General features: G+C 45.2%; 1 protein-coding gene across 9 annotated transcripts in view; it reads right to left on the reverse strand.

Annotated features, from left to right (window-relative positions):
• VIT (vitrin) overlaps positions 1 to 15,921 on the reverse strand; it is a 117,395-nt gene that overhangs the window by 10,446 nt on the left and 91,028 nt on the right. For all 9 annotated transcript variants that reach the window (XM_063618151.1, XM_063618150.1, XM_063618149.1 and 6 more), the window contains one exon: positions 3,375 to 3,478. In XM_063618151.1, coding sequence (XP_063474221.1) covers positions 3,375 to 3,478 — 104 coding nt within the window. The remainder of the gene's footprint in view (positions 1 to 3,374; positions 3,479 to 15,921) is intronic.

Raw genomic sequence — 15,921 nt, forward strand, 5'->3', positions numbered from 1 at the left:
CCTCCCAGGTTCAAGTGATTCTCCTGCCTCAGCCTCCCAAGTAGCTGGGACTACAGGCACACACCACCACACCCAGCTAATTTTTGTATTTTTAGTAGAGATGGGGTTTCACCATGTTGGCCAGGATGATCTCGATCTCTTGATCTTGTGATCCACCCGCCTCGGCCTCCCAAAGTGCTGGGATTACAGGTTTGAACGACCGTGCCCGGCCAAAGACTTTCAGGAGAACAAAAGTGCCCCTTTTCTGCTGGACCCATACTAAGCCCCTAAGCCAGCCTCATGTTGTTTCCAAGAGTGTAGGGTGGGACGAGTTGACCTGGAGTGACAGTAGCCTCTTCTTGGCCCCCTGCAGCCTGGGGTGAGCCTGAGGCTCTTGATGGCTGTACAGAGTTGTGCTCTGGGGTCAGCAGTGTTTTTCCTCCAGGTCCAGGCCAAGGGCACAGGTCTGGTTGGGCAGGGAAGAGATGCACCCACTAGGAACTGACAGACTGTGTTCTAGCCCTGGCTGTGCTACCTGCTAGCTGTGTGGCCCTAAGTAGGTCACCCTATGTCTCTGGGCCTAGATTTCCATGACAGCAATCTACTTCAGCTGAGTGCAGCAGCCATGAGGTGCTACAAAGCCTCCTGCCATGACTTTTCCAAGTGCATATTTCACACTGAGAAGGGCTTCAGGAAATTTTCAGAGTCAACTAGACAACGACCAATTGTCTCAGTTTGCCAGGACTTTCCCAGTTTTAGTACTGAAAGCCCCAGGTTCTTCTGGGAAAACTGGGATGACCGTTCACCCTAGAGTCAGCATGGCTGTATAGAGTAGGCAGAGCTCTTAACCTGGGCTCTGTGAACCCCAAGGCACTTGAAATTATACACAGTATTTAGTGTATGTAAGTATCTGTCTGGATAGAAGGGCCAGAGCTTTCATGGAATTCTCAAGGGAGTCCTCAATCTCCATAAAAGTTAAGAAGCACCTTCTTTAGACTTTAGGATTAGTAGTATTATACTCAATGCATTTCTGATTTTGGCCAGCATCCTGTCTCCACTAGCTGGTATTATCTTACTTGTCAAATGACAACATCAAATGGTTACATATACAGATGCTGCAGAAATGTCTTGGAAAACCCATGTGAACTGGCTGCACAGAACCCAGTTGCTAAGGGAAAACCTTGGCTGCTAAGAATTGCTTTTATAGCCAATGGACAATTTTTCCCAAGGCACAAAGCACCTGGAAGTCCTCTCTGGCCTAATATTAGGCACCTATAGGCAGAGCACAAGATGCCATGAGAAGATCCCCCCAACCCCACCTAACCTTATATCCGGAGGCCACGGTGTAAAGTGCTCAACACACATTCCATCCACCTTCCAGTGGGTCTTGAAAATAGAGGCTAGAAATCAGAAAACTACATTTGCCAGACTCCCTTGCAGCTAGGGCTTTAGCTTTGTTTTAGTTCCATGAATTGATGCACTTACATGAGATTTAGAAGATAAAAGTGAGGCAGAGGCTGTACTTTTGTTTATATTTCTGCTGACAAATCTCTTTAGTATCTGACTTCTCTGGGATACTGTCCGCAGAGGTGCTTGGGTTTGGTTGCTAGCTTCAGTGGTTTGGGGTGGCAGGGTGTGGAGATCCATGTTGTGGGTGTGAATGGCGCAGGGAGGGCGTGGTTCTGGAGCTGGCAGCTCTAGAAGAAGCTTCCTGATCTCCTGATCATGCTGGCTTCCTGGATAAAGCAGGTTTCTGAAGAGGTTGCCATGGCAGAATTCAGAAGGTGATTTCCTAATCTTGGAAGAAGGAGCAGCTCCCTTGCAGATCCTACTTCTGCAGGAAGCCTTCAGACATCATCTCTTAAAGCTCAGCCTACAGTCTGCTTCTTCAGTTCTTACAGTGATTCTCCAAACTACTTAAGAGCCTGCAGTAAATTCCTTTCTGTTGGAATCAGTTGAATGGATTCTGTTCTCAGAACCCAAACTCTGGACAATACAGAGGCAGAGTCAGAACATGTCAACTGAAAAAGGTATGCTGATTGGATTAAGACCCATCGCTAATCTCGTCAAGGAACGAGAGTGCCTTCTGATGTTTGTCTCCACTGGGATTTTACTAATGTAAGCATTAAGTTATAAACAAATCAGAAATCAACTCTGTCATGTGTGTGATGAAGGTAATACTGCTTTGGGGGCATGGAGAGTGACTTGGCTAGTGTTTATTTAGCATTGTTCAAAGGTGAAAAGCTCTGTATGTGGTAGATACTAATGTTCTGGTCACTATAGAGACATACACTGAAGTGGGAAGGGAAATCATTAATCAGATTTACTGTAACTCTGAGGATGCTCCCTCAAATACAGCTCAATTCCCTGCATGTATTCTAAGCCAAGCAACTGTGGCTCATGTCTCCATTTCTTTGGATTTTGATGACAGGAACACTTTCTCTGAGAGGTGGACAATCAGTCTCCCTCCAGCTCCCCCAAAGCCAATCTTTCACTTACAAATGAATACACTGGCATGGGCTCTTTGACAGTCTTTGAGCTCGGTTAGTGTGAAACTGTTTCCTAATGGCCAATCACCTCTGGATAAACATAAAATGGAATTTCTGGACATGCCCCACTGAGGACTAGACTTTGGATTTCTGATGAGCCCCCAAAGGCTCAGGTACCACAGAAGACCTAGCTTGAAACAGAGAACATGTTTCTCTTTGCACAGTCATCACTACAACGGTAGTTGATTGGAACAAGATTCTCAAGGGGCACTGAGGGGCTTCCTTAACTGGTCACAAAATTTAATGAAACAAGTGATGACTTGTAGGCCAACAAAAAAATAGTCAGGACAGCAGACTTGCTTGCCCTGAAGAATGCTACCCCTTCCTGGAAACCAAGCATGCTGGGACTGTGCAGTGTGTGTGTGTTAAAGATTCTTGCCCTCTGAAGCCATGATAACTCTAGAAAAGATACAGATGTTGCAGGAGTAATTTCTTTTTCTTTTTGTTTTTGAGATGGAGTCTCGCTCTGCCACCCAGGCTGGAGTGCAGTGGCGCCATCTTGGCTCACTGCAACCTCTGCCTCTTCAAGTGATTCTCCCACCTCAGCCTCCCGAGTAGCTGGGATTATAGGCACCTGCCCCTACACCCAGCTAATTTTTGTATTTTTAGTAGAAAGAGGGTTTCACCATGCTCGCCAGGCTGATCCTGAACTCCTGACCTCAAGTAATCTGCTAGCTTCAGCCTCCCAAAGTGCTGGGATAACAGGTGTGAACCACCACGCCTGACCAGAAGTTATTTCTTGAAGGATTATTTTTTTTTTCCTTTTATATACAATGGTTAGAAGACAATCACGTAGAAAGAGAACGATGGTAGCAAGATAGTATAATTTGAATCCGGATCACATACCTACATTAGAAAGTCCTCCTCTCTGGGTAATTTTCTCTATGGCTGTCTTCAGATCTCGAGAATTCATGTGTGTCTTGAGGTTAAAGTGAGTAGCAGGGTTGTCTCTGAAGAGTCAGAACAAGAAATACAAATTAGCTGGAAAGTTAATACCTTTGGAGAAGGGCAGAGATCATGGTTGATTCTTTTATATACAAATAGAAGCTGCTTCAAAGCCTTCTGCTATGGCTTGTAAAATGTCCCATTGTGGACTGGTGTGTGTAGAGAAAAGGAGGCTATTTCAAGGCTCAGAAGGCGTGTGTTGACTGTGCCATTTCCTGGCTGTGTGATCTTGAGGAGACAACTTCTCTGGGCTTCAGATTCCTCATGTAGATGAAAACATCGTTATAACACCCATATTGCTAATGAACGGGACTGTTGTCAAGTGGGATTTTGCAAATGTCAGGATCCCATCTGTGGAGTGCTCAGCGTTCTCAGCCTACCCCAGACCCCCCTCTCCAGAAAGAGAATCTCAGCTGTCAGCCACTCCCTGGGTTACCCTTAACACTGGAATTGCACGTGAATAGTGGTACCAAGGAGACCTCTCTCTGTTTCTCATCCTGCAACCGGGTGACACTACTCAAACTCATCTAGAAGGTCAACATCTATTTTGCTGAAGACTGAAAAAGATTAACTGGGGATTAGTTGGAGTGAATTCAGTGGAAAAACACAATGAGAATCCCTGTCTAGAAATGAATCCCCATGAAGCGGCTGAGTGGAGGGTGTGGAGGCGTGCAGGAGGGCGGGTGTGTGTGCATCGCACCCAAGATGAGGTGTGAGATCATATCTCACAAAGCGCTGACACTCAGCCACAGGCAGTGCTGACTTCGTGGGCGTGAGACCTGCGCAGTCACACAGGGCTCCATGCTGCACAAGAGCCTCAGTCAGAAAGGCCCATGCTGGGCATAGTGCTCTGCTGCTGCCGTCTTGAAATTCTTCATCATTTTTGAACAAGCTGCCCCGCACATTACGTAGTCAGTCCAGGCTAGAGGTTACTGTTTTCTTTTTTCTTTCTTTTTTTAACATGGAGTCTCACTCCGTCACCCAGGCTGGAGTGCATTGGCGCGATCTCAGCTCACTGTAACCTCTGCCTCCCAGGTTCAAGCAATTCTCCTGCCTCAGCCTCCCCAGTAGCTGGGACTACAGGCACCCGCCACCGTGCCTGGCTAATTTTTGTAGTTTTAGTAGAGACAGGGTTTCACCATCTTGGCCAGGCTGGTCTTGAACTCCTGACCTCGTGATCCACCCGCCTCGGCCTCCCAAAGTGCTGGAATTAGAGGCATGAGCCACCGGGCCCAGTCATTTTTTTTTTTTTTTGAGACGGAGCCTCACTGTGTCTCCCAGGCTGTAGTGCACTGGCACAATCTTGGCTCACTGCAACCTCCACCTCCCGGGTTCAAGTGATTCTCCTGCCTCAGTCTCCCAAGTAGCTGGGACTACTGGTGCGTGTCACCACACCCAGCTAATTTTTGTATTTTTAGTAGAGACGGGGTTTTGCCATGTTGGCCAGGCTGGTCTCCAACTCCTGACCTCAGGTGATTTGCCTGCCTCGGCCTCCCAAAGTGCTGGAATTACAGGCATGAGCCACTGTGCCTGGCCATAGAGGCTACTAAGTTTTCAAGAAGGAGAAGACTTTTTTTTTTTTCTTTTTTCAGAGACAGGGTTTTGTTCTGTTGCTCAGCCTGGAGTGCAGTGGCCTCATCTTGGCTCGCTGCAGCCTCAACTTCCTGGGCTCAAGCAATCCTCCCACCTCAGCCTCCCAAGTAGGTGAGACCACAGGTGCACGCCACCACACCCAGCAAATTTTTTCATTTTTTGTAAAGACAAGGTCTTGCTATGTTGCCCCTGGCTGGTCTTAAATGTGTGGACTCAAGCAGCTTATTGTCCTGTTTTGGCCTCCCAAAGTGCCAAGATTACAGATGTGAGCCACCATGCCTGGCCAAGAAAACTTTTTAAAGTAGCCTTTCTACAAACACCGAAGTGGATCCAGGAAAAAGCAGTTGTGGGCAGTTTCAGGTGGGAACCTCAAGGATGCTGACCATGGGTGGATTCTTAGTGAGTCCTTGGGGACCGGGACAAGTGGTGCAGTCACGAGGAAACCAGTCACCAGGACCTGGGAGAGAGGAGAAAGTCTCTGCCTCACCACTTCCTTTCCTCCATCCCTGTTCTCCAAACTGCTCTCTATCTCAAAATGATCTATGTTATCCCCAGAGGGTGGCTTATCTACAAGGCAAGGAATGAAAAACAGAAAGAGTGGACACCTTCTGGGAAGACAGGAAATTTAAAACAAGTTTAACCAAAGTGGGGCACTGGGGAAAAACCCAAATAGATGAAATTTCACCAGAAGAAAACCAAGTTCTATGGTTGGGACTAAACAGAAACAAACAACAACAGAGCAATCAGCAGAATGGGGAGATGTGGGTGTTGAGCTGGCCGTGACCTTCCTATCAACCTACAGTGTGAAGTGGCTTGATCTGAGGCTAAAGTCGCAAATTCAGGGAGGAGGAGTCACACAGAGGAGGAGCACTGTGGCTTTCACTCTGTATTCTTCCCCTTGGGTTCTAGGGCTTATGGGTTCATTTTTTAAAAATTTTATTTATTTATTTTTTTCGAGATGGATTCTTGCTCTGTTGCCCAGGCTGGAGTGCAGTGGCTCGATCTTGGTTCATTGCAACCTCTGCCTCCCGGGTATAAGCAATTCTCCTGCCTCAGCCTCTGGAGTAGCTGGGATTACAGGCACCTTCCACCATGCCTGGCTAATTTTTTTTGTATTTTTAATAGAGACAGGATTTCACTATGTTGGCCAGGCTGGTCTCAAACTCCTGACCTCATGATCCATCTGCCTTGGCCTCCCAAAGTACTGGGATTACAGGCATGAGCCACTGCACCTGGCTGGGTTTATATTTTTACAAAGCAATTTCAGTAAATGCTATGTACACTTTTACTTATACAGCCCATCAGCCCCCATCCCTCAGGTCCTGGCCATTCCTCTGTATACATTTGCTTTTATTCCCTACCCTGTATGTCTACTACAACACCAGGAGTCCCAGCCCCCATGCTTCTGGCTGCCCCTAAGAAATCCTGTGTTGGTCTCTGCAGTGTTAGTTGTGTGGCCATCTGCTAGAGGACCCTTCAGTCCTCAGTTCTGCCTGCAAAATTCCCCTGCTTGGAAATCATCAGAAGTTCCCATTGCTAAACTTGATATTTTGGCTTTCAAAGCATGCATAATTTAATTTCCAACTATCATGTTAAGGCTGTTCTCTTTCTTATTCTCTCTTTCCCTCTCTTTTTTAGGATATTCCGTGTTCTAGCCAAAATGAACTGTTCACCCTTTCCCACTTTTCTAGCTTTGTGCATTTGCTCACTTCTTCCCTCATCTGGAAAGCCCCAATCATGCCCACCCTCCAAGCTCAGCGACCCATCTCCTTTACCCCCAGCCCCAGCTGACAATCTCTCTGCTTGACTCAGCTTTCTCTAACCAACACCTTGCATAATATGTGGCGCCTACAGGGACTCAATTAACAGCATTAACATTTCTTTGTTCTATTTCTGTGCATCTCTAAACCTCTAAACTTTGGTGTTCCCTAGGGAGCTGGCCCCGTCATGCATCTCTTCTTGGCTTATGCACATCCCTGGGAGATTTCATCAACTCCCAGGACTCAGAGACCATTCATGTGCCAAAAGCTGCCTGTGCACTGGTTGATCCCCTTTCTTGAACCTCACATACACATAAAATGGCTTCCATACAGCTTCCTCTGGAAGGCACCTCAGGTTAGATATTTCCAAACCTGAAGTCTTTTATCTTCCAAGTCTGATCCACCCAACCACCCATCTCCCCATCTGCCTTCCTCTCTGACTCACTCAGTCATCCAGCAGTGTGTGTTCCTGACACTCTCCTCATCAAATACCACGTCCTGTCAGACCTACCTCTAAATATCTCTCATATTTCTCCCATCCTTTCCGTCTCCAGGTTTGGGCTTTCATCTCTTTCCTGAATATTGCCAGAATTTCCTACCTGGTCCTAACCAGGGCAGCTTCTGCAGTGGATGTTTTATCCAGTTGGCTCTAAGTGTTTCACAGAAGCAGATTAACTAAGCAGTTATAATGCCTCTTCCAAGAGGTCTAATTGTGTACAGTATTTGTCATTTTGTGATCTTCATCTCAAGAGGGCCCCCAAACTGTATAAGCTGCAGAGTCCTTAAAATCTGGCTCTTCCCCTAGTGACCAAGGGTTATGAACATTTTCAGAGCCAAAAAAAATTGGTTGAAACAAAAAAACATACTGGCTACAAAATGAAAAATTGCAAAATTGACACTGACAATAAATATGTAATTGTCCATCAAACATGTTATTTGTACATTTTTACATTAGTTATAATGTAAAACATTAATAGTAAAATTTTTAATTTATAAAAACTGAATTACATTTGAAAATGATTTGTGGGCTAGATTTTCTCACTTTGCACAATTTCCTGAGGGTGTCTAGTGACTGTCGAGAAATAGTAGCCAATCATAAATTAAACATTGCTCATCGACAAATAATTTAAAAAGCAAAAATACAAAGGTTCCTTTCAAAAGTTTTTACAGGCCAGGCATGGTGGCTCACGCCTGTAATCCTAGCACTTTGAGAGGCCAAGACAGGAGGATCCCTTGAGCCCAGGAGTTGGAGACCAGCCTGGGCAAACAAACACAAACAAACAAACAACAACAAAAAAAACTAAAAAAAAAAGTTTTTACAGAAAAAAGTGTTTAATGTTGAACCTCTTAGTCATTTTCATGATATTCTTAATATTGATCATTAAGGTGCTGTCTTGATGTTGATCACTTTATAGAGCAATTGTCGATTCCCTGTCTCTTTCCCATACCACATACACAGCTGAGTCTTGTTAGTCTTGGCAGTTATGTTCTATAAAGTTGCAGTTGCCATGAGCACTGAATTAGCAAGTACTGAGCCATTCCTTCCAATGGAAATACGAGGTTTGGTTCCTGTGAGCCTCTGGTCACAACATTTTCATCAACAGAACAATATATAACCTTGTTTTACATGTGTTTTTCTTTGAAGACATTGAATTTAATATATGCTTCTTACAAATAATTATATGTGGTATATCTTTATAATAAGATATTAGCTGAGAAGGGTTTACCATTTTCCTGAATTTGGATAACATGACCATAAATTTCTTTGGCTTTTAGCCTTACAACTATGCTGTCCACTATGGTTTTTTTTTTTAATCAGTCATCATCTCATGAATTCATAAGTTTAGCCTCTTTTCTATAGCTTCATCACACCCTTTAGATGTTATTTCAGTACTTTCTGGAGTGGGCTCATATACAGACTAGCAAATTTCCTCTTCTTTTTCTGATGTACCAAATTATTGATTCATTAACATTGAGCTCACAGCCAATAGCATTGTCACTCATGTCTGAACAAAGCTAATTGAACACACTTGTTTTCTCTGCAAGCCACAACCCAGCTTCATGCACTTAAGAAAGCTAGATAGCATTTCAGCACTACATTTGGAGTCCATTTTAAATAGCAAAATCACCAAAGACAAGCACAAAAATGTAAAAAATGTGGCACTAAAAAAAGACTGCAAAAAGGACACTTGAAGAGAGTTGAAACAAGAAGGCAGAGTGGACCGGGCGCCTGTAATCCCAGCACTTTGGGAGGCCAAGGCAGGCAGATCACCTGAGGTCAGGAGTTCGAGACCAGCTTGATCAATATGATGAAACCCAGTCTCTACTAAAAATACAAAAAAATTAGCCGGGCATGGTGGCACGCGCCTATAATCCCAGCTACTCGGGAGGCTGAGACAGGAGAATCGCTTGAACCCGGGAGGCAGAGGTTGCAGTGAGCTGAGGTCACGCCAGGGCAACAAGATCCAGCCTGGGCAACAAGATCCAGCCTGGGCAACAAGTACGAAACTCTGTCTAAAATAATAAATAAAATAAAATAAAATAATAATAAAATAAAATATAAATAAAATAAAATAAAGGCAGAGTGTTGTCTTGTTTGACCTTAGCTGGGAACATGTGCACCAGGTGACTCCATTTTTTTTCTCCACCTCCATACATGTCCAAAAAATGACTGCAAAAGTTTCGGAATTACAAATTTGAGGTTACAAACAAGTTTAAACTTCAAGGAGTAGGCGAATTTGCAAATACAGAATCCAGAGATCATGAGGATCGACTAGTAACCTACTTGAGAACAGGCACTTTCTCCTAGCTTCCAATCCCTAGTGCTTAGCATCCAGGAGGTACTAAATAGTTAATTGTGAAATAAACAAATGGAAGAAAGGAAGCTCAAACGTCCTCTCCTCTCTCGGTTCATCCCCAGTGGAGGTGAACACTCTACTTCTGAGCTCCACACTGACCACCCCTTGCTTCTGTTACATCTCAGATGATGAATCCATCTTCAGAGGCATACAGATGAGCTACTCATATAATGAATGAATAGCTGCTTCTAATTTTTTTAACGGTATTTCTTTTAAAAATATTGCCTCCCTGGATGGATTGTGAGGTCCTAAAGAACAGAACCTCTACCACATTTATTTATTTAAATAGATTGAAAGGTTGGATCAGAGGACCTCTGAAACCCTTCCTGATTGCTAAAATTATAATTAGGGGCAAAGGCATGGAGCTCATCCACCAAGGGAATTAAAGGCAAATGTAATCAAAGCACTTAGATGAATTTTTCATCAGATCCTCCACAAATGACCAATGGCGCAGTACATGGCAAACACTTAATAAATATTTGTTAAATTCTACTCTAATCATAATGATGAATAATAAATCATTAATCTGCAGTCCATGGCAGGTCCCAGGACCAGAGTATATGTGTCCTTTTCCGAGATACATAGGCTGATGGCCTGATTAACTCTAGCCTGGTTACTCTTCAGACTTGGAGACTATTTTAAAAGTTCAAAGAGGTATGCCACTAAATTTTTACGCAAGCAATCTTTTAATTTGTAACTTTATTACAGGTTCTTATTAAATGCGAACACAAAATTTTTTTTCTAGGGAATATCAAAGATTTCCTTTGAAAATAAGAGAAGAAAACATAGAGGTTGATAGCTCAAAAGGAAAATTTGATTGTTCTGTGTTTGGAGGAAGACCTAGGTTTAATGAAGAGGAATGACAGGGAGCCAGAAGTTGGCCGTGCCTAAAAAGGAGGAATTTGTGTAATAGTAAATGGCTACGCTGCAAGGGTTTAAGAAGCACACACCTGTCAGAAATGGGCACAGGTGTTTGATTCCTAGGAAGGCTTGAGGGCTAGGGACAGGGAAATTGGACGGATCATCAGTGTTTCCAGACCTACCTGATGATAAAACTCACCTAAGGCACTTATTAAACTATATAGGTTACCAGTCCTCTCCTTGAAAGAAAAATCCGTGGGGCTGGGAGATCCAGGTGATTCTTATTCTCAGGAAAGTTTGTAAAGCTCCGGATTCTAGAAGGCTTCTGAGGCCCTTTCAGTCCTAAAGTACCTATTCTGTTTAAGCCCCTGGGTCTACTGTTTTACCCCATGACACTCTGAGTCACACAGAATGAGCCTCTCAAATGGATTTTTGTGCCAGTAGAGAAATATTAACTAATCATAATTCCCTCCAACAAGAACTTTTCTAAACTATTTTCTCAAACAAGCCATCAACTTAAGGTTACAATCAAATAACATAGCTATTTAGCCTTTTAATTGTTTTACCAGCTAATATGTGATGCTTTATGGACTTAGTCAATGAGATGGACCATGCCTATAAGATCAGGAGGATGTTTCAGGTCACACGCCAGTGGCTGCAGACTTGTCCCTTGAGGGTATTACCTGGCTCAGATGGAAAATCATTCTGCCCCCATCCCTTCAGACAGCTATGAGCTCTGCTAGAGCAGCTATGACCAGCCCAGGGTGCAGTGGCCTGGGCCAATCTGTTGAGGGACTTTGCACAACTAGCCCTCGATGAATGGGAACTGGTCTTTTCCACATTTCCCAGCATCAGAGAAGGAGGAGCAGGGTCTTATAATCAAATTTCATTTTTAAGTGAGTGGGTTTTTTTTTTCTGCAATTACTATGAGAATTCCTCTCATCTACCAAAAAGGGTAGAAAATTGAGCTGCATGGACCTCTTCCTGCTGGAGTAAATGTGAATCACGTGCAATATGCTGATCTGAGAGCCACTCCTGAACAAACTGGCTCACCAGCTGCTAATCTGCAACCACATCACAGGGCTCAGTGAGTGCTGGGGAAGTGGGGCATCTTGGCAACAGAGCTTCCCAAGCTCAGATGTGCATCTGATGACCTGGGGATCTTGTTAAAATGTAGAGTCTGACTCTGTAGAACCCGAGTGAGGTCTGAGGTTCTGCATTTCTAACAGCCTCCCAGATGATACTGTGGCTCACACTTTGAGTAGCAATGTCTTAGAGGATGCTTTAGTAATAATAATAATAATAAAAATCAGCAATGGGGCTTCCAGTGATAAGAGGAAGGGAGGAAAATAAGAAGTCTAGAGAAGGGAAATGAAAGGCAGAGAAAGGGAGGAGGGTGGAGCTCCCCCAGCCCTCTGGACTGGCCACTGTGGGGGTCAGGGGGCACTGGGGGACTGGGCTTCACTGGAGGACAGCACAGGCCCATGAGAATATTCCAGTCTTCACTCTGGTTGCACCACAGAATCAGCTGGGGAACTCTAAAAAATAATGATACCTGGGCTCCACACTCAGAAAATCGGATTTAACTTATGTGAAGTTTGGTCTGGGCATCTGGAGTTTTAGGAGCTCCCAGGTGGTTCTATTGGGCATCAGGGTGGTCATCTGCTTCTCTGGGGGGAGACTGATCTCAGGGACCCCAGATAAACCCAGTGGATGTGTGAGGAGAGCTGAAAGGGGAGGGGTGGAAGTCAAGCGCTGTTGTTTGTATGTACCTCCAGGAGCCCCGCATGATAGGGAAGAAAAAGCATAGGAGGAAGAAGAAAAACCTCAGAATCTTATGATTCTTGGGCAAATTGTATTCACAGTTCACTTGGCCTTGAGACTCTGTGTTCCTGAGGAGTGTGGCTTGTGGGCCTCACCTGCCTGTCTCTCAGAGAGGAGAGAAGTGGCATGGTGGGGACTTTGTGAGGGGCACTAGGCCCTGGAAAATCGGGCCAGGCAGGTGACGGGGAGCTGTTCTGAGATCTTGAGAATTACAGATTAAAATACCAATCTCTGAGCCTCACCTCCTTGCCAGATTCTGGTTTAATAGGTCTGAGGCGGGACCCAGGCATCAGCATTTAAAAAAGCTCCCCAGATAATGCCAACGTGAAGTCAAGGCCCAGACAGCCCCTTCCTGCTCTGAAGTCTGAGGGTGGGTGCTGTGATTCACATCTGCCAGCCCCCATCCCAGCTGCATTTCATGCCCCAGCCCCTCCCACTCCCGTTTTTTTGGCTGCAGACTCAGAGAATGAGACAGAGTGCTCCTCGATGCCAGTTGTATTCGCTTCCTATTGCTGTTGTAACAAATGATCATAAACTTGGTGGCTTAAACAACACACACTTAGTTGAGAGTTCCGGAGGTCCCAAGTCCGACGTGGGTCTCCACGGCTGAAACCAAGGTGTGGGCAGAGCTGTGCCCTCTCTAGAGGCTCCAGGGAGAATCCGTTTCCTGGTGTTTCCCAGCTTCTAGAGGATGCCTGCACTTCTTGCTCATGGCCCTCCCCTCCATCTTCGAAGCCAGCAATGTCACATCCCTCTGACTATGCTTCCATCGTCACACCTCCCTTTGACTCACAATAGCTGAGAAAGGTTCTCCACTTCGAAGGACTCGTGTGGCTACACTGCAACATCCCTATAGTCCAGGAGAACCCCCCCCATCTCAGAGTTGTTAACTTTAATCACATCTGCAAAGTCCCTTCTGCTGTGTGAGGTAAAATATTCATGGGTTCCAGGGATTTGGACATTGACAACTTCGGGGTCATTATTTTGCCTAACATACCGGACACGGCATTTTGCTTCTTCCCCTCAACTCTGACTGTCCTGCACTTGGTGGCTCAGCTGACCTATGGAAGCTGCTCTGGCCAGCTGAATGCATGACCATGAGTCTTCAGTCCAGGGGCTGAGGTTGGGTGGGCTGAGAAGTGAGAAGACTAAGGAGATGCGGCCGATTCAGAGCCACTCACTAAACCACAGGACAGCTATTATAGACTCATGAGCAAGGGAAAGTCTATTTGATTTTCAAATGAAGAAAAAGCCAACAGTTCCCTTCATCCCACAACTGTTTCCAATTTTGATATCCTAGGGTTGATTACAAAGAACGTGTGCAATTATGTTCCATTTATACTGAGACGGGGGCCTGAAATGAAAGTGTAGTGAAGGTCTGGAGGACATTTAGCACCTGTGGGTCTGGGATGCAGCTCAAATGCAAGGTGTTTGGCCACGTTACTAGAGTTCACCTAATGGCTTGCCCTGGCTATTCTTTCATTGACTCTTTCCGTGTTCCTGTTGGTATTAGGTGCAATTATAAGCCTTTCGGTTGTATAATTTGAACTTAGTATTCATGTGCAAGACAGGGGCTTGATCCTTGGCCTTTTGTCCACACACAATGTCTCAGTCTTTAGGAGGTGAAAAGTAGCAATTTCAGACTCTTTCCTCGCAGATGAGCGAAATCTCTGCTTTCAAGACAATTTTGTTTGACATTTTATGGATTAACCCAAGACTAATATTTGTCCTCTGCCCCGGTCATGCATTTAGCTGTGTGTTCTTGGGAAAATCAGTCAACCTCTCTGACTCTGTATCAAAAGCTGCCTCTATTCCTGGAGGCGTGTGATGAGTGTGGTAGGAATGCAGTGGTTGCTGACAGGTTAATGTGATTGTGGGTTATGGGCCCTGCAGGTGGAGAACATGGGAGAGGGTGCTTGCCCAGTTCCACGGTGGTTGAGACTTCTGTTGGGCCCAGACCAGAGGTAGGAACTCAGCCAGTGCAAAGTGAAGTTATGGAGGAGCAGAAACCAAGAGCCTGGCAGAGGATGCTGGTCAGGTGAGAGAAGATCAGAATGGACAGGCAGAGAAGCGTAGAGATGCAGGCAGAGGAGGGGAAGGGGATGGCCAATGACTCATCAGTCCTGTGAACACTTTCCTTTCCATGAATCTCCCTTCACCTTGGCTACCTGGAGTGGTTTTCTGTTCCTTGTACCCAAAATGTCTTTGAGTAGGAGATTGAGGAGTCAAGATGTGTTGCATTTTGTAAATGAGACCCTTTTTATAGGTCTTATATTTTTCTTTACCTTTTTCCCAGTTAATATTTAGTATGAGTCTTTTAACTTCTAAATTTGTCTTTCAAGTTCTAAATTTAAAAGTCTAAACTCTGACTCAGCTCTCCTAAGGAAAACCCAAGGAAAGAATCTTCCAGGAAGCTGTGTGGACCAGGGGCAGTGGTAACGGAGGGGAGAAGGAAGGGAAGGAGCAGTTCTGAGTTCTCGAGTCCTCCTCCCTTGGCCAGGTCCTTCTCAGCTTGAGTCCCTCTTTCCAGTGCTAGTTCTTGATGAGGCGGTCATTTCTGGTAGGGCCTCTTTCCTCGCTACAACACAAAGAGGTAGAATCAGGTGCTCTCAAGGCCTCAGGCTGTGATTCCAAGAGCACAGGGATGATTTTAAGGGGGAGCAAAGAGGGCGTTAGAATCTGGTGAGAACCCCATTCACCAGGATGCCCCACTCCCTTCCTCTGTATGCACTCATGCATACAGCGGGGGTTGAAGGGGACCACCCAGGAGAGGAAGCTGGGCAAGTGAAACAAACAGCAGTTTCTGCTGAATAAATGTGTCTCCCCCTCAGCCTCTCACTCCCTTCTCAGGCCGCCCTCTCATTTGTTTTGTTTCCCACGTTCCATAGATGGATGTATCACCTCTGTGCAACACATCAATTCATCATTGATGACCCCACCTCCTTGGGACCCTGAGACTGAAAGAAAGGGAAAGGCAGTTATCTGGTCTGTTAGTCCCACATTCATTTACTGGATGTCTTCTGAATACAGAGCTGGTCACTGAATTACAGGATGCCAGGGCTGGCAGAGCCCTAATAAATCACCTGGTCTGACCCTCGTGCTATGCAGATGGCAGCACTTACAAGGAGAGGTTAAGTGACTGGCTTAAGGTCACACAGAAGAGCTAAGGCCCAAATTCAGATCGCCTGTCAGTGGTTCATTGCGCTTTCCACTCCACCCTGTTGCCAGGGGAGGGCGAAGATGATGGATTAGCTTATGTGAGCATAAAACAGTGGAAAACACACACATTTCCCTAAGTGCTCCAAATTAATAAGAACCCCGGGAAAAAGGCAGACACAAGGGATTTTTTTAGATAGTAAAGTTGAAAAGCATGGGGGTAAACTCTCGCTTGTGAATGGCGATCACATTAGGAATATGTGGGGAAAATGTTTTGGGGGAAAGCATCTTTATTTTTCTTCCTTCCCTGCAACATTTGTTCTCTAATCCATGCTCTCATCAGCAACACTATTCTAATGCCATTTTTCTTTTCCTTGACATATTTATCACCTTATT

This window comes from Symphalangus syndactylus, chromosome 14 (genome assembly GCF_028878055.3).
Source record: "Symphalangus syndactylus isolate Jambi chromosome 14, NHGRI_mSymSyn1-v2.1_pri, whole genome shotgun sequence".
Taxonomy (NCBI): Eukaryota; Metazoa; Chordata; class Mammalia; order Primates; family Hylobatidae; genus Symphalangus; species Symphalangus syndactylus.